This window comes from Danio rerio, chromosome 4 (assembly GCF_049306965.1).
Source record: "Danio rerio strain Tuebingen ecotype United States chromosome 4, GRCz12tu, whole genome shotgun sequence".
Lineage (NCBI taxonomy): Eukaryota > Metazoa > Chordata > Actinopteri > Cypriniformes > Danionidae > Danio > Danio rerio.
The window spans coordinates 36,710,547-36,735,273 of NC_133179.1; the positions used below are offsets into that span (position 1 = coordinate 36,710,547).

The following is a 24,727-nucleotide window of genomic DNA, read 5'->3' on the forward strand; positions in this document are numbered from 1 at the left end:
AGCTCTGACAGCCATTCTTGGGACTAGGATGGCAGCTCTGGCCATTCGTGGGACTCAGGTGTAGGCTCTGGTCAATCATGGGGCTCAGGAGGTGATTCTGGCCATTTTGGGGACTCAGGAAAATCTGGTGCGCACCATTTGGGGAATTCGAAGAGATCTGGTGCCCCATCCCCCCCCCCCCCTTTTGGGGAATTCAGAGAAATCTGGCTGGCAGCAGCTCTGGCAACTCAGGTGGTGATAGCCATTTTTGACACTCAGATGATGCTATATCAGGAACAGAAATAATGACAGGAACTATGGCAAGACTATACTTGGAACAGGAAACCATCTTCTGAACAATTGGCTCTTACCATTTTGTGAGCTCGAAGGCTGCTTGTGGCCATTTTGTGCACTGGCAGAATGCAGGCGGCAATCTTTTGAGCTGATGGACTGGAGGCTGCTGTTTTGTGCCGTTACTGTGTGGTGGTGGACTGATAAATGGAGACAGGAGTATGGGTGATGCTAACATTAGTTACTGGTTTACCTAGTGTTACTGTGTTGGGCAGCAACCCCCGTATCTAACTGCATCTTATCTCTCTCTCTCTCTCTCGTTAATTTATTTAAAGGATACTGACTAAACTATTCTAAACTACCTAATTTCTATGCAGAATGGAACGTCTTAATGCATTTTCTATAATGCTGACTCAAGGAAATTACAATACATCTGTATCATTTGTGCAAAGTGCATTAAAATGTATGTATTATTAAACATAAAAAATTAAAACATGCAAAATTAAACTATACTTAAAAACTAATAATTGAATTAACCATGAAAATAAAGATGCTCATCTGCTATGTTTTGCTCAGGAACAGTGGCCGTCTCCAGACTCTGTCTCCGGCATTTGTATTTATTTCAATACTCCTGAGCAACTGATGGCCTTAAAAGTTTGGTACACTGATCTTATATTCAGTAGCAGCAAAAGATATTATGTGGTTTTGCAGGAATATTAAAAACTGAATTAATGTTAGCCTACTGGTGAACTGCGCTATATTAAAAGTGCACAAGATGTTGCTTACACTGACTATTAAAGGCATGTACTGTCAGGGTTCTGCCACTCTGGTCGTGTAAATTCTTGTTCTGCGTGGTGTTTCATTCCCAGCATCTCAGTCTAGTTGGTTTCGGTTCTGGTCGGTGCTGGGATGAAGCATGCACGCTGCATGTGTGAGCGCACGGTGAGTGTTTTTATTCATCGTGTGCTCGTGTCTTGCGTCTGTTAAAGCACGTGGCTATGTGTTTACATTGTGGTCACGTGCTTTTGTCGTGTGCTTCAGTGTTGTGTTTTTGTTGTCATGAGCATGCGGTTAATGAGTTCTCTCATTGGCTGCATGTTCTTGTCCTGTTTTATGTGAGCGCATGGCTTGTGTTTTCTCTCTGTGTCATGCGCTCTCCCGTCTATTGTCTTGTCCCACCCTCCTTGTTAACCCATTATTAGTTAATTGTGTTCACCTGTTTGTGTGTTAATTTTCTACAGTTTATAAACCCCTCACATTTGCTGTCCTGTGCCAGTTCCTCATCACATTTCGTCATTTGAAGTCCTGTCGTGTTTCCAATCCTGATCCTTGCCAGCCTGCCCAGTCCAGTTTGTTTTTGTATGTATTTGGTTTATTAATGTTTTTCCCCTCGGGGTAGTTTATTTTGCATTTTATTTTATTTTTATTATTTAATAAATTCCCATTTTTCCTGCACTTGAGTCCTCGCTCCTTTCCCCTCACCAACCCTGACAGTACGAACTGGCCATAAGAGGATTCAGCGGAAATGGGACTATTTCTGCGCCCAGCTTGCTCCCAGCAAGAAGGACCCATCGACCAACCCCCAGCCAGAGGACTGTCTCACCGGCAGAACCATTGCCCCTTCGGCATCTACGCAGAAGATCTTCTCGAGGCAGTCCGGGGGCTTGGGTTCAGTGAGACCACCCTCATCCACATCTTTCTGGCTGGATTGGATGAGCCATTCGATTGGGAGGAGCTGGGTGATATCGGGACATGGACATATTGGGAGGTGGTGGACTATTCCTGTCTGAGGAAGGGGAGGGAGATCCTGGAGGGGGAATGGACCCCTCTCACCACCAGCACCATCTCCTGGTCCATGTCCAGCCCCCAAGGGTTAACCCGCACCCAAAAGCAGAGGCGGAAGAGAAAGGCCTCTTCTGCGAGGGTTGCTCTAGCCCCAGAGCGCCCTCCAGTGTCGGCCCCAGCTCCTCCAGTGTCGGCTCCAGCACCAGAGCGCCCTCCAGTGTTGGCTCCAGCCCCAAAGTGCCCTCCAGTGTCGGCTCCAACCCCAGAGCGCCCTCCAGTGTTGGCTCAAGCCCCAGAGCGCCCTCCAGTGTCGGCTCCAGCCCCTGAGCGCCCTCCAGTGTCGGCTCCAGCCCCTGAGCGCCCTCCAGTGTCGGCTCCAGCCCCTGAGCGCCTTCCAGTGTCGGCTCCAGCCCCTGAGCGCAGCTCAGTGCCGGTCCCAGTCCGGCTCCTTGCCCTGCCGGCACCACCCAGACATCTTGCCCTGCCGGTGTCGTGGTTTTCTTGGTTTTTCTCTTACTCAATCAAACTCAGTCTGGAGGTTATGAATATCAGAAGAATATACTTTATTGTCGACAACAAAGGAGAACTTTCAGGAGACCCCCAGTAGCATCTCTGTCTGAAAAATTCTGTCTCACTCAAATTCTAGCCTGTTTAAATAGTCTTCTACACCAGTTTTTTTCTTTGTTCTCCATATGTTACACAAGATCCCTCCTAGTTTAACCCTTGACCCCAAATTCCACCTCTGTCATCTGTTTTTTCCCTTATTTCTACATATGTCACACAAATTCCACCTAGCTTAACCCCTGACCCAAACCTGGTAACTATATATCTTATCCATCTATACGTCTCTGTTTACACATGTGTTGCTCTATTCTTATCCATTTCCTCAGACACCTTGGTTGCTTACTCAGGCTTTCTCCCGCTCTCTTCTCATCCACTTCTCGTGACCCTTAGTGGTTTCCTCAGGCCCTTTCCCCTTACATAACACTTTAATTGTTTTAATGGTAGGCAAATCTACAAGCAGATTATACACATATAATTTGAATATATAGATTAACTTCACACTTTAAAGAGTATAAAATCCACTTCATATAATCCCTCCTCTTAAGACTTCAAGTCTTAATCTTCTTGCTTTTGGCCCATAGTGCAACTCCATGATCTAGCCCTTAGCCATACTACCTAATGACAAATATATGTCACAGTATTATTACAAATGACCAAATCATGTAATTGCACTTTGGAATAGAATCACGCCAAACCTCTGTGCCCACTATTGACGAGGACACAGTAAAAGACTTGATTCTATTTTGTTGATATCATAAAAAGTAGTATTTTAAGCATATAGGTAGTTATACATTTGCTTCTGGGGGTCATGGTTATTTAACACACAGTAAAGAATAAAACTAAAACACTAAAATAAAAATAAACATACACAATCTCCCAAGATATGGTCACAACATAATATTCTAATCTAACACCCACAAAACATAATCAGTAGAGTATGTTGATCTTCAGCCCAGATACTTTGCGTATCATAGAGAGCCGCCGTTTTGGGGTAGAGGTTTACTAGCACTTAACACCCAAGGCATGGATACTCTTCATCATCCTCTTCTTTATCTAAACTATAAAAAAATTTTAGCACTAGTTCATCTTTTTGACCCTAAATCTGGCACATATTTGCGAGCATTCTTTGTTTCGTTCTAGCCTTAAAAAGTGTTGCTAAAGACTTTATGTTGAGAGTCTATAACCTGAAGTTGTGGTGATTATCATCACTTGACCTTGTGGCATCTGCTGTATATCTCACTCAGGTATACTATCAGAATTACTCTTTTAACTGTTCCGATAAACTCCTTCTGCCACACTTTGCACTTCGTTGAGCTTCAAGATTTTCTGCCTCCTCTGTTTCCCGTTAGCTTTCTCTTGCTGGAGCTTTTTTCTTTGGCTGTCTTGTGCTGTGGTCCAGATGGTATCCAGTTGATGGCATCCCCTTTGGTAACCTTGGCATAAGGTCCATTTCTCCTGATTTCACTCCACTTTCTCCAGAAAACCTCAGATATACTCGATCACCGGATTAATCTCCTGCTTCTGGTCCTTTCTGGTTTCCTGTACAGATATTGCTTTGCACATGGCAGTTAGTTTCCTCATAAAAGACCAAACTTCTTTCCAATGCATTAGAAATGTTCTCCAAACATTCCACAAGGTTAAATACGAGATTACATGCAAGGGTCGACCCAATAGTATTTCATGCAATGTTAGTTGCTTGTTTCTGTCAGTTTTCATGCAATCACTTATTAATGCAAAAGGTATATTATTTTAACACATCTTGTTAAACTAGGCCTTGATGAATCATCTTTAGCTCTTTCAATCATTCCTTACAATTATGTGTAATTTCTCAATTTTCTTTATTTCCAATACTTTATCAATTCATTTACTTATCTATTCACTGAATCACATATCCACTTATTTATCTACTTAATTACCTTTATTTACTTTAATTAACTTTAATTACTCTAATTTATTTTTAAATGCAGACACATTAAACTTATTTCTGAAGGTATTCCAAATATGAGACTTACTTCTCTTGTCATAAATATAGTAACTGTTTCTTCTTCCCTGCTCTGCTGATGGAATTACCTTCACTCATCTACCAAAACTGTCATGCCCAAAAGTTTGTATCTCTTGCCCTAAGTTAGTTTCATTATTTCACAACATCCACAATCAAGTTCTTGAATATCGCCTTAGGCCTATTGCTGATCTTTTACTCACATTCTACTTTGCACAAATGCCACATGTGTACAACGATTCACTAATCACTGCATTCAAAAAGGAGATCATTTTTTCAAATCATTTTGCTTGCTGCTTAATTTTCCTTATCATTTCACTCTTGATTCAATCCATGTACATCACCAATGACAATATCTAGAAATGCTGTTGTATCAACAATCTGTACTTCCTATTACAAAAATCATACCTATCTTTTTTTGCTTCCCTTTGATGCTACACATGTTCATAAAGACTAGTATGTTGTTTATTTGTACTATAATAATTAAGGTTGTGACTCTATACTATTGTTAGACCTGCTACCCTATTTTCTTTAATGAAAAATCAATTTTCTTATTTATCATCTTATCAGTTATTATTGCATTTAGAATAGATACAGAATCTTGTTAACACTAAACCCGTCATCCCTAAAAAGTTTTATTTCTGTCTTTTACTTAGCTTGAGCTAGATGTACCTGCAGATAATTAAATCCTACACATTACAATATCATCATGAAATATTCTAAAACCTTTTATGCATTCTAATGTATGTAACTATGTAAATCAGCCTATTTACTTTAAGTGTAACCAAGTGTCTACCCTCCTCTGATAATTACCTGAACAGAAATCAATTACTTTAAAATATTTGACCTCCAAAGGAAAACATTTAAATACAGTGTGTGTTATGAACCTCTGCTGAGAAATTCTCTATCACTGATTGTTCTTAAGTCATAAACTTTACAACATCTAATTTTGCCTGTTTTGACTAATGCCATCATCAAAAATTAAATTTTAATCAAATTAAAATAAAATCCATTTTATTAGTCACCTACACAATCACAATCGAATTGAAATTACCTTTAATTAGAAATGCCATAACATATCTAAGTGTATCTCTTATTGCTATGTTCTCAAAAGTTTCAATTATGCCTATTCCAGCATAGCAGACCTGCATCTGGTTTAATTTTAATTAATCCTCCCAATGCTGGTTAATTTAGTCTACCTTTATGTCCTGAACGTTAATCATTATTAAAATTTGACATTTGCCTAAATAATTTCTTTTTTTGCATTTTATATTATTACCATTTTTCACTTTTCAGCATTTGCAGCTCCAATTCCTTCCTACTTTCACATCACACTGTTTGTACATACATTTTTTGTTGTAATTTTCTACAAGTTGACTGAAAAATCACTGGATTTCTTTATAGGTTCCTCTCTATCTGATCTGATTATTCATCTTTAGTCCTTTTTGTCTTTAGTCTTTTTTGCTTTTAATTTTTCCTTCACATATGTAAAACAACCTATTTTCTGTTTTTAAACACTTTTCTCTTTCAAATATTTTTTAGTATATTTAGAATTGTTACTTTTTGACCTATTTAGTATTGTGAGTTCATTTTACTTTTTTGTGTTTCTATCTCTTCTTTAAATCACTTTTCTGTTTTAATCTCTGACATAATTTTTCTCCCAAATCTTGGTTTAGTTTACTCAAAATAAGTTTTTCCTAATTCCCAGATAGCAAAATACACTCGGGCCAGTTCCGGCTAGATTGTCGCCTGCCGGAGACTAACCCCTCGGCCCAACTTCGGCTGCCGGACTCGGGCCGGATGCCTGTGGACTCACTGCCCGATTCCGGCCCGAATCAAGCGGGCCAGATGCGGCGGCCGTAAGCGAGCCGACGCTGCGCATCCGCGCCGGAATCGGCGCGAGGGTAATGTGCGCTGCGGCCCGGAGCTGGCGCGACTCCGTATTTATACACCTTATAAAACCTTTTGGTATTACATTGGTACTTGATATATGGTATTACAACCATTTGAATTTATATAACAGCAAACACCGGCTATAATGTAAACACAAAGTGTAAGCACTGCATTTAACCTTTGAATAAAGTGCAAACTGCATACATATTCTGTAACGAAAATAATCAGACAAATGACAAAATAAATAAATGTTAAACGTTTATTGATTGCATGAAAAAAATAGTACTAAAATTTTATAAATAATTTTGTAGTGCACAAGAATATCAATATAAAAACAATAAAACAACACAATAAAGACACAGAAAGATTTAAACAAAATATATATTTTATTTGTTTTGAAAATATATATTTTATTTTTTTGAATAAAAAAATTGTAAAAAAACAGCTAAATTTTATATAAACCTAAATATAGAAACCAATTTAAGATATAGCAAGAAACATCTTAAAAATACCAATGACAATCCGTAAAATATCTAAGTCAAACTTGTAAAAAGTACTGCAGAATTCTGAAGAAACATCTTGAAACATTTTTAATAAAACATTAAAATAATAATAAACAAACAAATATATATATATAAATAATTGCAGAAGTATAAAGTCAAACTTTTTTTTTAAATAAACTTGAACAAAATCAATTGCACAAACATATACATTTCATATATACACACGTCTTGTGCAATTTTATATTTATAATTTTATTTGTATTACGTTTATTAAAAATGTATCAAGATGTTTCTTTCTTCAGAATTTGGCGCACACACATACATACATACCATACATATATACACACACACACACACACACACACACATATATATATATATACATATATATATATATATATACATATATATATATATATATATATATATATATATATATATATATATATATATATATATATATATATATATATAAATGCAAATGAAAGAAACAAATTGTTCAAGTATCAGGGAACATCCTAATACACTTAAAATGTTGTTTAAAAAAATAAAACAAAATAGTGATGTAGACATTTGACACATTAGCTTTCTCTTCTTTCTTCCTCCATCCCTGTCAGGGGCAAGTTGTAGCTACCTTGTAATGCATTTTTCCACTTCTTTATCAGTGGCGTGGTATGGACATTTGTCCTCACTCCATCTGTGATTAAAAGATAAACAGATAATTAGTAGTGAACAAGTACTAATGTAAAAAAAAAGAAAAAATTAGGAAAAAAGTAGGCTACCTACGAAGCAAAAAAACTATCAAAAAAAACAAATAAACTTAAAACACTTTGAAATTAGCAAGAGCTTAAACTTACCAGTTTCTTCATTTGTTCGGGCTGCTCCTTTAGTTGATTTTCAAGCTTTTCCAAATCAAATTGGCCAAAGGAAGGTCAAATGTGTTTACATCTGGAATTTCATCACGTCTGTTTTGGTTTTGTGAGAATCAGGCCCAGCTGCTGCTTTATGACGTTGCATGATTTTAAAACTTCAGTCAATCGTGCTAAAAAAGAAAAATAACAGATTAGTATAAATCAACCTGTAGCTTATTCTCATACAACTTCTGTAAATACAACAGTGGGTTAGACACTGCTGATATTCTCTAGTTGATCTTTACTTTCTAGCTGCATTAAACCTTAACAAATTTAGTGATGTCTTCAATTCTTACAAAGACATCACGAGATGCAATAAGTTCTGTCTTGATCTCACTAGAACAAAGACTGTAAATGTTCATAGGTGTACTGCAGGAGTGTCCAAACTTTTTGGGCCAAGGGCCAGATGCAAAAAAACAAACGTTGTCGTGGGCCGAATTTTACATACATCACACAGACACGTGTGTGTGTGTGTGTGTGTGTGTGTGTATATATATATATATATATATATATATATATATATATATATATATATATATAAATACAGTTGAAGTCAGAATTGTTAGCCCCCCTAAATTATTAGCCACTGTTTATTTTTTCCCCAATTTGTTTAACGGAGAGTTAAACATTTTTTCCACACATTTCTAAACATATTAGTTTTAGTAACTCATTTCTAATAACTTCTTTATTTTATCTTTGCCATGATGACAGTAAATAATATTTGACTAGATATTTTTAAGACACTTCTATACAGCTTAAAGTGACATTTAAAGGCTTCACTAGGTTAATCAAGTTAACTAGTCAAGTTAAGGTAATTAGGCAAGTTATTTTATAACAATGGTTTGTTCTGAAGACTTAAGGGGCTAATAATTTTGACCTTAAAATGGTTCATAAAAAAAATTTAAACCGCTTTTTATTCTAGCCGAAATAAAACAAGTCTTTCTCCAAAAGAAAAAATATTATCAGACATACTGTAAAAATGTTCTTGCTCTGTTAAACATCATTTGGGAAATATTTAAAAAAGAAGAAATAAATCAATGAGGGGCTAATAATTCAGACTTCAACTGTGTGTAGATAGACAGACAGACAGACAGACAGATAGATAGATAGATAGACAGACAGACAGACAGACAGACAGACAGACAGACAGACAGACAGACAGATAGATAGATAGATAGATAGATAGATTTATAGATCATAACAAGAACTGCTGCTTAATTGAATGCATGTAATAGTGACACCCGGTGGTTATTTATTGAATTACGTTCATTTGTGTATAGCGGGCCAGATTCTATTGATATTTATAAAAAGCCTCGCGGGCCGTAGTTTGGACACGCCTGGTGTACTGGAATGTACAGTATCTGTGCATCTTGATGGTGGTCTTAAGATTTCTGCCATAGTCATTGATGGTGATGGTACTTGTGGTGCTGCCTTGATTTCTGAAATCTTCATACCTGCCTTTTATCCAGCCTCTTTGTTCCAAGTAATTTTTCTTCATCATGGTATAGATGTGTCTATACTGTCCTTTAATCAGATACATTTACAAAACAAAACATCACTTTAGTATAGTGCCAGGTTGTAATAGATCTCAGAAACTCACAGGTTGTAATAGATCAATGACATAATGTTGACAGTATGTGTTTAAAATAATTGCAAACAAACCTGTTCTGTCTTTAGATGTATGACAGGCGATCATCATCCTCATCTGTCTACCAGTCAGAAATCACAGTTGCATATGGATGTTTGAGTCGAGCTTCCTCATATGCATCTATAATAAAACATCACATTGTTGTTAACCTCCCGTAAAGAAAAGTTCAAATCCCGAAATACTATCAAAGTTAATTAATGCATATAATACCTATAGTGTAAATAATCAGTACACAGAAGGTTGCACAAGATTTATTCGGAGATTCATGCAGAGTGACAGCCTTATGAATCTGAGACATAGATTTGTAAGATGGTCAAGCACATGCATTATTCTGTACCCATGAAGATTAACCTACCATTGTGAAAAATGTTTGATGATGATAGCCAATAACAATAAACCATTTCAGCTGTTTGTGAAGCAATTAGTAATGTAATGTCTGAAAAGCTCAATCTATGTTGAAAATATATCAGCAGTTTACAGCTTATAATGGACTTTTAGCACACAACTATAACATGCCTATTCACGTTCAAAAGAGTGTGCCATTGACTTCTTTGGTCGTGATGTGCTGCAAAATGATCTCACTAACCTTTGTTAAACAAGAACAATGAGACTTAACCAACAAATATTGTTACCCATTCATTTAAATCAGAATTTATCACTGTCAATAACATAAAAAACAAAAAAAAAAAAAACATCAAAATCTGCTTTAAGACGTTCAGTTTTACATTAACTGACCATTACAGCTTGAACAAAAGATATAATTGATTCACATAGGCTAACACATATGAATTAAAGTGCATAGTAATATATTTCTCTTGGATAATTTAAAGAGAATAGTAAACAGTCGAGTTTCGATCATTTTTCGTGACTAACTGCATAAACAAGATAAACAATAATATTTTATTAATCCAAAACGATTAGTTTTTATTTACACATAATCACAGAATTAATACTGTTGGATAAGTATACGCCTGTACAATGATTTTTTTCAACATCCACGGTACTTTATAATGTTAAATCAGGAAAAAAACACGTTTTGCCAAGTTAGTTAATGGATTCGTCTACAGAAACTTTCTTTAACGCAAAGTTAGCATACACACAAATTCGTTTCATGTTTCTTTAAAATAATTAAAATAGTGTTCAGTTACTACACACGTTACAATCTAACATTGTGTAAAAGGAACAGGAACTTTCAGACGTGTTTGTAACTGTTAGCGTTAGCATACATTAGCTCCAGTCGTGTTTCTTAAAGCAAGTTACATTTCGTATCAAACTGTTTTAAATTACTAAACGCTGTTACAACCAAACACCGTGGAAATGTTTTAAGCTCTAAATTCGCTAATTATACAGAACACACGCAGTAAAAAGCTTACCTTTCTGACCGGAATCCACGTGAGTCTTTGAAAAAACAAACTTTTCTTCTTGTGATCTTCGTGCCATGGTGGTTGACAACCAGCTTTTTGGAGCATTACCGCCACCGTCTGGATTGGAGTTTGGATCAGGAGTTACGCATGTGTTTATTATGAAACCAACTTCTGCTTAAAAAAAAAACAGTCAGCACAGGAGCGTGCTATCTCAAAAATAAGCGAATTTTACATAGTTTTTCTCTAGATGACATGTATAATCTATTTATAAATAATATTGTTTTGTTTGCGTCTAAACATTGCGACCATCCACACTAAATATTCTTTTTTTTTTTTTTTTTTTTGCTATAGTACCATGAATATTTTCTCAAATTATCATTAAACGTGGAGCTAACAGATTATTAGATAATATAAGAACTTAATCGGTTGCCATCAGCCAAATCCTTGCCAAAAGCGGCCAGGATATGGTTGACCGGAATCGGGCCAGTGCTTTACAGCCGCATCACAACCGCATGTGCGCGAGCGAGCTGCGGGCCGCACTCGGCCCGGATAACACTCGCCGATGCCGAGTCGGAGCCGGAGGCGCCGGAGGGCAGCCGAGCTCGGGCCGATTACTGCCTGCTATCTGGGTTTTAACTTAAATACTTAACTCCATCAACTTTTAACCCAAATTATATATTTTTTTTCATTTATCCAAAACTGTCCTTTATTATCTTTTTTTATCACCACCATGCATTATAATTTATCCTCCTATGTTCAATAATCTCTACGAGTTAACCTATGAAAATGAACGAAAATAATTTAACATTCTTCATAAGTTATCATTTCAACATTCCACATTTAAAGTTTCATCGTACATTATCATCTTAGACTTTTCTTACAGTTTACATGATACTTTTCTTTTTATCATATTGACAGGAGTCTGATTTGATACAAGAATGGGTAGCTTCACTTTTGCTCATATTTTGCCCTCTGAGTGGTCACATTGTACTCAATTTGGACTATAGGTCGACTGCTTTGAGATGGACTGCCAGACTCCCCCTCCTCACACCCTGAGAAGACAACTGGTTCATAGATTGGTGCAGTTTTTTCAGTGGTGTCCAGGGCCACAGCTTCCCCCTCTCTCTTTCATTGAGCTGTTGTAAAGTTCTGGTGGAGCGCTTTTTCTCTTTGATCAGTTCATCATTAGCTTGTTTGCCTCTTTTTAATGTCTCTGAACATAAGTAGCCTTTCCAGTCCTCAGTAATTCCTGGGCATGCAGTGCCTGCCTCACTGCTTTCACAAATGTCCACAGCCAACAGTTTGTCCATTGTGTTTTTCAAACACCTTTTCCATTTGCCAGTGCACTCAGAGATGTCTGGTAGGTCAGAGACCACAGTCCCCCAAAGTCCATCCCTATGTCCTCTTATTAATATATGGAATTTAGCTTATGACCTATAAAAGTCTTTCCTTCTTTCCCATTTTTTTTTCCATCAAATGGAGACTCCTCTAATCTATTTTCTCCCCTTACGGTTTTAACAGTTTATTTTCTCTAATTCACAATCATTTTATCATATGTAAATATGTTTAATTTTCTATTTCTTTATTGTTATTCTAATTAATTTCTTTAGCTCCATATTATGCTTTACTTTACATTTCTCCTCATCTATGCTAGTGTTTCTCTACTAACCAGTCATTTTTACATCGAATTTTAATTTCCCTAACATTTTCTATACTCAGTTTCTATTTTCTCACTGCTTGCATTAAATGTTTCTTCTGTTTACCATTTGTCATTATCTTATCTTTTATTTTCTCTGCCACGTATTTTAGTATTGCATTTTTTATTTCCATATATGTTTTTCCATACTTGTTTTAATTCAGTAGTATTACATGGTGGCCCAATATCTGGTATAACTGTTCAAAATCATTACTGCTATAGCTCAGGGTTCATATTATTAATTAAATTCACCTATTTATTTACTAAAAGCATTTTTCATTTTTGAAGTGCAATGCATACTTATCAATTTAGCTTCTTACTGCATAAACTTTAAAATTTATTTTTTAACTCACTCTAACACATACTTTAACATTTACCTAGCTTCTATGATTTTCATCTGAATCACTGTACTTTACTACAAATAGATGATATAGCTGACTTTGAGAAAGATGAAACAATCTCTATTCACTATGAATATCTATTCAGTAATAACTTATATTCTATCCACAATTATGTTAAAGTCTATGTCATTATTTTATCTATAGTTTGATCTCCTCTCATTAACTCTCCTTTTCTCTGTTTCCCTAGTGCTGTAAATAGGCAATCTATTGTTCACACATGGACACCATAAATCTCTCCCTTACCCCCATCCTGGAGCAGACTGTCTTTTACCAGTTGCTATGTAAAGAATTTATGTAAAGAGTCCACTCTGCCTATTGTTCTTTTTTAACATATTCAAACTTAAAACACAAAGATAATTTCAGAAAAATGTTTATTCTTCTGCTTTTTACTCTGTGTCTTTCAAATGCACATGTTCCATTAGTTTTAATTTAGGAGACTCCTTTCTTTCTATCATAATCTCTTCTCTTAAACTGCATCAATCACTTTTCTTCTTGCTCTTTAAATCACACCACACATATGCAGCCCTCCTTTTATATTATAATATACTATAATCATTATTTTAACCTACTCTTTTTTGAAAACAAACTTTTTAACACATTCACACCTCTAATCTTGTTACTTTTCCTCTTCTCATTCACTCCTTTCCTCCACTCAGTGTAACAGGAGCTGCATCCCCCCATCCTCATTTCATTCAAGGAGGAGGAAGGCAGTCTTCTCTGCCCACCAATGTGGACTATTTTGCCACAATCTGAAGCAGCAAATACACAAACACTTCAATTAAATAAATACACTACACTACACTCCTCTTGAGTGACCTGTCCGAGCAGCCTCTAACCTTAGAGCGGTAACCACAGGTTTTCTTGCCTACCCATGCAGCCCTTTGTTCATCTCCTTTAACAAAGCAGTATCGTAGGTCTTAGCGCGCATCTCTCTATTTTAATCTGCTTTAATCTCTTAACTGTTACCACACATTAAGGACTCTCTCTTAAAACTTATAAATGCTCTATGAATTTCTTACATCATTATTAATTTCCCAAATCTGGGTAACAGTTACTAGTTAATGTTTATCCTATCCATCAAGGCCCAATTAGGAAAACACAGATCATTTGCATACCTTACTCTGCTTTAATCTCTTAACTGTCACCACACATTAAAGACTCTCACTTAAAACTTATAAATGCTCTATCTATATCTTAAGTCATTAATAATTTCCCAAATCTGGGTAACAGTTACTAGTTAATGTTTATCCTATCCATCAAGGCCCACTTAGGAAAACACAGATCATTTGAACACATGGCTTGTGTTGTCTCTCTGTGTCATGCGCTCTCCCGTCTATTGTCTTGTCCCACCCTCCTTGTTAACCCATTATTAGTTAATTGTGTTCACCTGTTTGTGTGTTAATTTTCTACAGTTTATAAACCCCTCACATTTGCTGTCCTGTGCCAGTTCCTCATCACATTTCGTCATTTGAAGTCCTGTCGTGGTTCCAATCCTGATCCTTGCCAGCCTGCCCAGTCCAGTTTGTTTTTGTATGTATTTGGTTTATTAATGTTTTTCCCCTCGGGGTAGTTTATTTTGCATTTTATTTTATTTTTATTATTTAATAAATTCCCATTTTTCCTGCACTTGAGTCCTTGCTCCTTTCCCCTCACCAACCCTGACATGTACAAATCAAATAGTTTCCATATGCTAAATATTTCATCACTAAACTGATTTTTATTTTTTAAATTAAAGATTTGTTATTTAGTGGTTTGTAATTTTAATGATAGAGAAATATAAAAGAGGGTGACATGGTGGCACAGTGGATAGCGCTGTTACCTCACAGCAAGAAGGTCACTGGTTCAATCCTCGGCTAGGACAGTTGGCATTTCTGTGTGGAGTCTGCATGTTCTCCTCATGTTGGCGTGGGTTTCCTTTGGGTGCTTAGGTTTCCCCAACAGTCTAAACACTTGTGCTATAGTGGAATTGGGTACGCTAAAATTGTTCGTAGGTAAAATCGTACGCTCATCCAGACTGCCTTGCCTGGGCCATAATTGTTAAATGCATATTTGTACATCACATATTATCTGCACATTTATCTAACGTAAATGCTTCTAATTCACATATGTAAATGAATTCTTCTTCAGGTAGTGCCTATATAGCAATGTGTGTGTGGCCGATCACCGTAATTACATTAGGAAAAATAATTATCGCTTCACATTGAATTTATCAACTGGAAACTTTGTATTCCTGACAGACATGCTGAACAAGATTAATAAGGGCAATACCCTTTAGGCCAGGAGTCAACAATCTCGTTTCTGGAGATTTGGTGCCCTGCAGGGTTTAGCTCCAACTTGTCTCAACACACCTGCCTGGGTGTTTATACCTAGTAAGACCTTGATTAGCTTGTTCAGGTGTGTTTGATTAGGGTTGGACCTAAAATCTGCAGGACACCGAACCTCCAGGAACAAGTTTGGTGACCCCTGCTCTAGACCAGTGCTGCCATTGCAATAGGTTTTATTTGCACACACATTTTTACTAGATAACATAATTGATATGAAATTCCAATAGAACGTTGCAGTGATGTGTAATGTTTTATCAATTACTGATTAATTGCAATGTTTCTCACATGTGGTGGTCATTACACTTTATAATTTATTGTTTAATGCAACTACACTTCATTGCCTCTGAGAGTCACCAATGGACAAAAACACTAAATTGTGCATTTCTTAGTTTTAGTGAGTGCGCATTGTCAACACATGAGGCCCTAGATGACCGCATAAATATTGTGTTTGTCCTCTACACAGGCTACAGAGCTGTAATCTCACTGTTCAGTCCTGTAAGAGTTTGTCTTCAATTCTACAATCCTCAAACTGTGTGCTGAGAGAGCTGGACCTGAGTAACAATGACCTGCAGGATTCAGGAGTGAAGCTTCTCTCTGATGGACTGAAGAGTCAACACTGTAAACTGGACACACTAAGGTCTGAGTTTAACCTCTAGTTGAATGATTAACAGTTTTTTTGTTTTGTTTTTGTTTTTGCTTGTTTTGTTTTAGTAATGGCTGATTCACATGGAATTATTTCATTTAAACATGATCTTACAAGTAAACCATTCAAACTAGTTTATCAAATTGAACTGAATCATTTGAAATGGTTCACGTCTCCAGTAAGCACCACAGAATCAGTTGCAGTGGCTTTTGGACCACCAGTACAATTTTTATTTCTACATGTGTCCGACTTGATAATCGATGAGCTGATGATACTGTGCATGTGTGTCATTTTCACAATTTATCAAATTTTTAAACCTAAGAGATCTGCTCTATTTTTACTAAATCATTGCAACTGCTTTAGCATACTTTAGGTTTAATTCTAACTGAATTTGGCCTTCTGGAATAAAAAGATTCCCATACCCACATGTAGAGCCCTGCATTGCCAATTGAGTAAACTCACTGTGGACCACATACCTCTTAAATATCGATGTCACTTAAACTAAATCTTACATTTAAAACAAACAAACAAACAAAAAAAACAAAAAACTCTAAAAGTTTCTCTAAATTATTCTGAGAAAAATGAATAAAAAAAAAAAAACATCAACTGTCTGTTTTAATGATCTGCCAAAGGAATAAGCAAAATAATCTTGTTTTTTCTTTTGACAAGAGATCATTTTGCTTGTTTTAAGGAAAAACTCACTTAATATTGGCATATTATTTCTGAAAACAAGACAATGTGTTTTGTTTGTCTAGAAAATTCTTCTTGATTTAAGACTTTAGATATTTGGACTAAAAACAAGACAAAAAGTCTAAGGAAGAAAAGCATTTTTTTGCAGTGTGATTGATATTTATATTCATTTATTTATTTATTTTTTGCATTTGATGAATGACTAAAAGTCACTCTGTTAACATAATCTGTGTTCTTCTTTGTCAGATTGGCCACATGTAATCTCACTGTTCAGTGCTGTGAGAGTTTGTCTTCAGTTCTACAATCTTCAAACTGTGTGCTGAGAGAGCTGGACCTGAGTAACAATGACCTGCAGGATTCAGGAGTGAAGAAGCTCTCTGATGGACTGAAGAGTGAACACTGTAAACTGGACACACTGAGGTAAATGATTCTCCACCCAACAGCAACAACAGAAAGATAGTTAAATATTGGATTAACAAATATGGAAGCCCTTTTCCCAACTCAGTGTATTGGCAGAAGAAGAAACAAAAATGTAGAGGTGTGAAGTCTGAGGGGTGGTTTGGGTCCTGGTGAGGTTTTGACCTGCTCTGATATTTGTGCATTCTGCAGTTCCTTAAAAACATATGAAAGTCACTCTTATTATCTAACTGAAGAATTTTCTCTGACTTGTTAATATTCAGACTGGAACTTGGACATTGGTCTCAATCGAGTTCAGCAATATACTGTATGCTGTTTCACCTATGAAGCAAAGCCATTGGTTGAGCGTGCTTGTTCAGAAAATGGCTAAATCCACCATGTATCTAAAATGGACATTGACATTCTTGTCTGATATGCTTGTCTGTGACTGGCCTGTTGTTTTGTTCATTTATTCACTGATACCTCAATAGAAAGATCAACATTGATCTGCTCCATGATCTGAGTGCAGTCTCGCTTCATTTATTATTATAATTTAAGTTTTTAATGCATAATTGGTTGATTATTAATTCAATAAATCAATTTTTACAACCCTTAAAATCTGAAATGAGGCGCTCATCATCATAAATTAAAATAAGAACATATGACAGCTGAGCAGAATCTGTGGGACTCTGAAAAATAACTTCTGAAACTCTGACCAGTGTAAGGAGAGTTTACTCGCAAGTGACCTTTTTTTTTACTATTTTGGTCCATTTAGAAACTTTGCCGTGTGAAAGGGAACTGCACAGAGAACAACAATAAACATTGTAACAATTTTAATCCCGGTTTCACAACAAAATAATCGATCTATATGTGTGAAAGCAAGAGAATGAGTTTGTGATTGTTTTAGTTTATTTACAACATATTCCACAATGTAAAATAGATACAACTAATGAAAATAAGCTCATATTCAATTACACGTTAGACAGTAATATAATACATTACATTACTTCTTAAACATTACATGTTACATTACTAGATGATCTTCTGAGCTCAAGTGTGTCTTCTTCCTCCTCACAGCAGACTTTACAGCTTGATGTGGTGTATTATGAACAATGTCTTTGCTCTGTACACTTCTACAGATAATGTCGAGTCCTTGTTGAGTGTGTGAGTGTGTTTGCTGATGTGATCAATAAGGAGAGCTAATCAGGATGTGTGTGTTCATCACTGCTGTTGACATGAGCAGAAACAGCAGTCAGCATCTTCACAACGCAAAGAGATGTGTGATTGTCCAACTGTGTGATGTGGACTATTGCTGTGTTTGTAGATTGTCTGGCTGTATGGTGACAGAGGAAGGCTGTGGTTTTCTGTCTTCAGCTCTGACTTCAAACCCCTCACACCTGAGAGAGCTGGATCTGAGCTACAATCATCCAGGAGATTCAGGAGTCAAGCTGCTCTCTGAAAAATGGCAGTGTCCAAACTACACACTGGACACACTCAAGTATGTGGAGCATCACTGGCCTTGTGCTTTTACACTGAATGGGTTTTTGAAAGACACTAGAATTTTGAAAACAGACACCTTGTAGCCTACTTTACTCCTCTTCTCTTTTCGTCTTCAGATATTAATCCAAACCTGTTAAAAATGTCAGTGCACTGGGGCAGTTCTCACATTAACCGGGATATTATATCTCATATTAACACTGTACAGTTTCAGCATTTCAGTTGAGCAGTGAAACTTCTTCCTTACATTTCTTCTGAAGAACCGTACACTATCAGGTCAACAATGTGTTTGTGTGTGAGGTTTGGAGCAGGCATTGTGCCACATTTTTGTATTCTTTTTAGTGTTTACTTGATCAGTGCTTCCCAAAGTGAGTGAAAATTGACGGTGGTTCCTAAACCCGGTCAAACTGCACATTTTCTGAAATCCTGGCTTTCTTAAGAGCCCATATTATGGGTTTTTGAAAATTCCCCTCCATGTAGTGTGTAGCACAGCTCTAAGTGAAGTGAAGTATCCAGCTAAGGCTTAAATCTGTTAGTGTACAGTGTTTAAAACGGTTGATTCATCTATAAAAGAGTTGACTCATAGTGCTTCAAACAAGTCGCCTTGATACCGAGTCATTAGGTGTTTCGCCATGACGTACGATCGAAACCAAGTTATTCATGTGCACGCGCAAACCCGGGAGATTTCAAACCTGAGGCCCCGCCCTCTGACGCAGAAACCCAGACACACACACACACCCACAAACACACGCACACAAACACACGCACACAAACATGCTGGTCGATTGAAGTCACACTGCAGATGGATATTATCGAGGGTCTACCCAAAGATGAAACATCAGCATTATAGCCAAGCAGTTGGAAACTACTGGAAACTTCTGGAAACTACATGCTACAAAGAATACTTCATCAGCGTTTGTTAAAGGAAGGATCAGTAAAGAGTAACTTATTGATGGACGTCAGGATGGGTTTCTTCCTCCATCTCTCAAGTGTAAGTACGTGCGATTAAAGTTGTTGCCTCGTTGACTCTAGCTTGCAAATGTATTTAGTTGTGATTTGTTACTTGTAACCGCGTGTACTGTATCAGGTTAACTGGCTATATTCTCTTATTGCGTGCAAAGTCACGTTAAAAACGCGACGCCTGCTGCTTTGTTTACGGAGCTCCGTGGTAGAGGTCTGCATTCCCGTGGCTGTCCGCGAGATTTCTGCGGCGCGGGAATACATTTCCGACTAAATCGCGGGAGCGGTCGGTAACGGGTTTAATTTGGGACGGGAGCGGGCTGTCTAGCAATATCACGAATATTGCTATGCGAATGAGAAAGAGAGAGAGAGAGCTTTGCTTGTGTGTCTGCTTGGTGCTTGTGCGTGTGTGTGTTAGTACACACGCGCGTGTATGAGAGAGAGAGAGAGAACTTTGTCTGTGTGTGTGTGTTTGGTGCTGTGTGTGTGTTTATACAGACAGCTTGGCTGTCTGGACTGTATAGCTGGGTGATTTTTGGTTTTGTTCTCCCCAGCTCTTTAGCGGGATCGAGCGCGGCAGGCAGAAAACGGGGCGGGTCGGGCACCGGGACAACAAATTCTTCATATAAGCGGGAGCGGTCGGGTTCAGGCTAAACCTGGCGGGTGCGGGCGGAAGCGGGAGCTTTGTCGTCCGGAGGTGTGTGTGTGGCAGCTAAAGTCCACGCCTACACTATCGAGCGTGTATGAACTGTGATTACTTTCTATATTGCTGATTAGCTATTGGGCATTTCACTCTCTGACTGAAGGCAGTCGACCAATCGCGACAGACTGTCATCGGTCCAATCAGCGCAGATTAGCTTCGCGCTAAGGAGGGGTTTGGGAACAAATGAATCACTGGACGATTCATACAGGAGTTGCTGGGATAATTAGGTAAAAATAAATGCAGATTATAAGACCATGAAAGTGTTTTTTGTCCTTGCATGCATATTAGACTGTTGTTGGAGACACTTACAACCAAGATATGACCCTATTTCATGTATAATATGGGCTCTTTAATTCTACTTGTATCCAATACTTCTCTGATCTACACGTCCTCCTCCATCATCTACACCATCATCACCTCCACAGCTTGCGTCCCAGTATCATAACTCACAGATCAGCCCTCTTTATCCATAGCCACATTGTGGCTTTCTCTGCAGCTTGGCAAACAGACTTAACTGTCTTCATCTTATTTGGTACTGCTAGGCCTAATTGGTTGAAGATTGACAGAGTGAACACCCTGCAAACCCTCTATAGCCCACCTCTATAGGCTCACACTGGGTCTTCCAGCCCCCTTTCCTTCTGTACTAGCTCTGAGTACTTTGAGCTTTGCCTTCCATTTACCTCTTCCATCTGCTCTTCCCTGGGCTCTTTGAGTTCAAGCAAAATCAGCTGTCTTGTTTCCTCAGAAATGCTAATTATGTCTGGTGGGAGTGTTGTAACTATGTGCTGTAGGAAATTTAACTGCTTCCCCAGGTCAACTTGCAACAGTGGAGGAGGCCTGACCTTGTCCGTTGCAGTTGGCAGGGTTCCTCCCCAGCTTTCACAAAGTCAGTCCTCCTTTTGGAGTCTAGATGGAACCTACCAGAAATTATGGCATTGCAAATGCTTTCTGCCACCGCCTTCAGTACTTGGTCATGCCGCCAACAGTAGCGCCCTTCTTCCAGTGGACAGCCACTCAATAGGTGTTGTAATGATCTCCTACCAGAGCATAATTGGCATGCTGGAGTCTAATTCTTGCCCCACATGTGAAGGTTGACTGGACTTGGTATGAGTCTGGATAAGGAATCCGATGTGATGGAAGATTGCCTGCATGATGTTTTTCCAGGTGATCTTACCTTGTTGGCTACTCTCCCACTTTGTCCATGCCCCCTGCTTCCTCAGTCCACTGTCCTGCTCACTCTCAGGGCGTACTCACACTATGCTATTCGAACCGTGCCCAAATCCGGTATATCTCCAAAACACTACTCCATACACTCTTTTTGGATCGGAGCAGCCACTACTGCAGCTATATCAGGCATCTCAGATGAAACCATCAGAGTTCTAGGCAGATGGTCATCAGAAGCATATCACTTATATATGCGACACAACCTCAACGACCTTCGTTAAGTTTAAGCCCACATCAGCTCTTAAAATTCTTGGGGGTCTTCTAAAGGTTCCACTTTAACCAACGAGACAAAGGCCCCACTCTGAGTATCCCCGGACGAGACTCCCTGATCAGCCGGTTCAACGTTCATCCATACTTCTCTTCTCAATCTTAATAACTATTACCTACTTCTCTCAGACAACTCGTAATAAAGTTTCTCAAGCAATGGGTGTACTGTGGTCCTTGATGGTGAATTAATATTAAAGAGGAAACGTGAGCTTGACAAATCCTGTCACTGTCGTAACACTGAATACTTCTAACTCTTTCCTGATAGAGATTTTTATTTGCATTTACATTTACATTTAGTCATTTAGCAGACGCTTTTATCCAAAGCGACTTACAAATGAGGACAAGGAAGCAATTTACACAACCAAGAGCAACAATAAATAAGTGCTATAAGCAAGTTTCAGGTCTGTAAAGTCTAAGAAGGGAAGTATTAGTAGTATTAGTATTTTTTTTTTTTTGTACAGTTAGTGTGATATTCAGAGAGGCAATTACAGATTAGGAAGTGTAGTGGAGACTAAATAGTTGAGTTTTTAGTCGTTTCTTGAAAGTAGCGAGTGACTCTGCTGTTCTGATGCAGTTAGGGAGTTCATTCCACCAACTGGGCAGATTGAGCGTGAGCGTTCGCGAAAGTGATTTCTTCCCCCTTTGGGATTGATCCACGAGGCGACGTTCATTCACAGAACGCAAGTTTCTGGAGGGCACATAGATCTGCAGAAGCGAGAGCAGATAAGAAGGAGCAAGGCCAGAAGTCACTTTGTAGGCAAACATCAGAGCTTTGAATTTGATGCGAGCAGCAACTGGCAGCCAGTGCAAACGGAGTAGCAGCGGAGTGACATGTGCTCGTTTAGGTTCATTGAAGACCACTCGTGCTGCTGCATTCTGGAGCAGTTGAAGAGGCTTGATAGAGTTAGCTAGAAGCCCAGCTAGTAGAGAGTTACAGTAATCCAGTTTGGAGAGAACAAGAGCTTGAACAAGGAGTTGAGCTGCATGTTCAGATAAGAAGGGTCGGATCTTTCTGATGTTATAGAGTGTGAATCTGCACGATCGAGCAGTTCTAGAGATGTGGTCAGAGAAGTTTAGTTGGTCATTAATCGTTACTCCAAGGCTTTTCACCATTTTGGATGCAGTAATGGTTGCCCCGTCCATCTAGATTGAAAAGTTATGGTGTAGAGTCGAGTTGGCAGAAACTACAAGCATTTCCGTTTTTGCGAGGTTCAGCTGAAGATGATGATCTTTCATCCAGTGTGAAATATCCAACAGGCAGGCTGAGATGTGAGCTGGAACCGAGGGATCATCAGGATGAAAAGAGAGGTATAGCTGGGTATCATCAGCATAGCAGTGGTAGGAGAATCCATGTCTCTGGATGACTGGTCCTAGAGATGATGTGTAGATGGAGAAGAGAAGTGGCCCAAGAACAGAGCCTTGAGGTACCCCAGTGTTTAGATGCTGTAGGTTGGACACCTCTCCCCTCCAAGACACCCTGAATGACCTGTCAGAGAGGTAAGATCTGAACCATTGTATAACAGTGCCCGCAACGCCCAGTGACTCAACCGTAGATAGCAGGATCTGGTGGTTGACAGTGTCAAAAGCAGCTGACAAGTCCAGCAAAATGAGGACTGATGATTTAGAGTCTGCTTTAGCCAGTCTGAGATCCTCCACGACCGAGAGCAGGGCAGTCTCAGTTGAGTGGCCTTTCTTAAAGCCGGATTGCTTGTTGTCCATGAGATTGTTTTGAGTAAGAAAGTCCAGGACTTGATTGAACACTACTTTCTCCAGAATCTTGGCCATGAATGGAAGCAGGGATACTGGTCTGTAGTTTTCAAGTAGCGTATGGTCCAGGTTATGTTTCTTTAGCAGTGGGGTTACCCTAGCCTGCTTAAATGAAGTGGGGAATAAACCAGAGTCAAGAGATGTGTTAATTATGTGAGTCAGTGTTGGTATGACTGCAGGAGAGATGGCTTGGAAGAGATGAGAGGGAATGGGATCGAGTGGACAGGTGGTTGCATGGCTAGATAGCACCAGTTTGGACACCTCAGACTCAGAGAGCTGAGAAAAAGAGGTGAGTGTGTGTGGTGTTGGTGGTGTACCTTGCGTGTTTGTTGTAGGTGCAGCAAATTGAGCACTGATTTTTGCAGTTTTGGTGCAGAAGAATGTAGCAAAGTCATCAGTAGTAAGTGTGGAGGATGCGGGTGGAGGAGGAGGATAGAGGAGGGAGGAAAATGTTTTAAAAAGTATGCGAGGATTAGTGGCATTGTTGATTTTCAGACGGTAATACGTCTGCTTTGCCGAAGTAACCTCAGCTGAGAAAGAAGACAGAAGAGTTTGGTATGTTAAGAGCTGTGCAGGATTTTTAGTTTTCCGCCAAATTCTTTCTGCAGCTCGAAGTTTTGAGCGATGCTCACGGAGAGCATCCGAGAGCCAGGATGCAGGAGGACTGGCACGGGCTGGCCTGGATGCAAGAGGACATAATTGGTCTAGACATGATGCTAGTGTGGAGCAGAGTGTATCAGTGGCACTGTTCGAATCAAGTGCAGAGAGTTTGCAAGATGGAGGAAGAGAGTCTGAAACAATGGTGGATAGTCTATTGGGTGAGAGAGATCATAGGTTTCTGCGAAAGGTAACCAGTGTTGGAGTGTGTGGCGGCTCAGGAGTAATGTGGATGTTGAGAGACAGAAGGAAATGATCCGATATTTGTAGTGGAGTTACTATTGTTTGATCAGCGAAGCAGTGTCGTGTGTAAATAAGGTCTAGCTGATTACCTGATTTGTGGGTAGCAATATTTATTTGTTTTTTTGTGATTTGCACCTATATTCGACATACACCACTATCAGCTTCAATAGTGAGCATTACCATGACCCTGGGTTGCTCATATACATCAGTTTGCTCCTGAGTTGACCGTTGCTTGCCTGACCAATCTCTGTCTAAGATGTGACAGCTCCACACACACTCATGTTGTGAGTGCACTGATTAATGCACTGATATCATCTATTGT

General features: G+C 38.5%; 1 protein-coding gene and 1 long non-coding RNA gene across 5 annotated transcripts in view; one reads left to right on the forward strand and one right to left on the reverse strand.

The window, feature by feature from the left end:
• Nucleotides 1–24,727, forward strand: part of si:dkey-165e24.1 — a 56,445-nt gene that overhangs the window by 29,144 nt on the left and 2,574 nt on the right. For 2 of the 4 annotated variants that reach the window (XM_073947381.1, XM_017355656.3), the window contains exons 8-10: nt 15,822–15,995; nt 16,938–17,111; nt 18,412–18,585. In XM_073947381.1, the coding sequence (XP_073803482.1) occupies nt 15,822–15,995; nt 16,938–17,111; nt 18,412–18,585 (522 nt within the window). The remainder of the gene's footprint in view (nt 1–15,821; nt 15,996–16,937; nt 17,112–18,411; nt 18,586–24,727) is intronic. The other 2 variants (XM_073947384.1, XM_073947383.1) reach the window with 1 other exon arrangement.
• LOC137491140 (uncharacterized) lies at nt 7,503–10,763 on the reverse strand. The gene is made up of 4 exons (XR_011011115.2): nt 9,588–10,763; nt 9,380–9,449; nt 7,872–8,056; nt 7,503–7,711 (listed from the first exon to the last, which is right to left on the reverse strand). It is a non-coding gene; the product is annotated as an uncharacterized lncRNA (long non-coding RNA).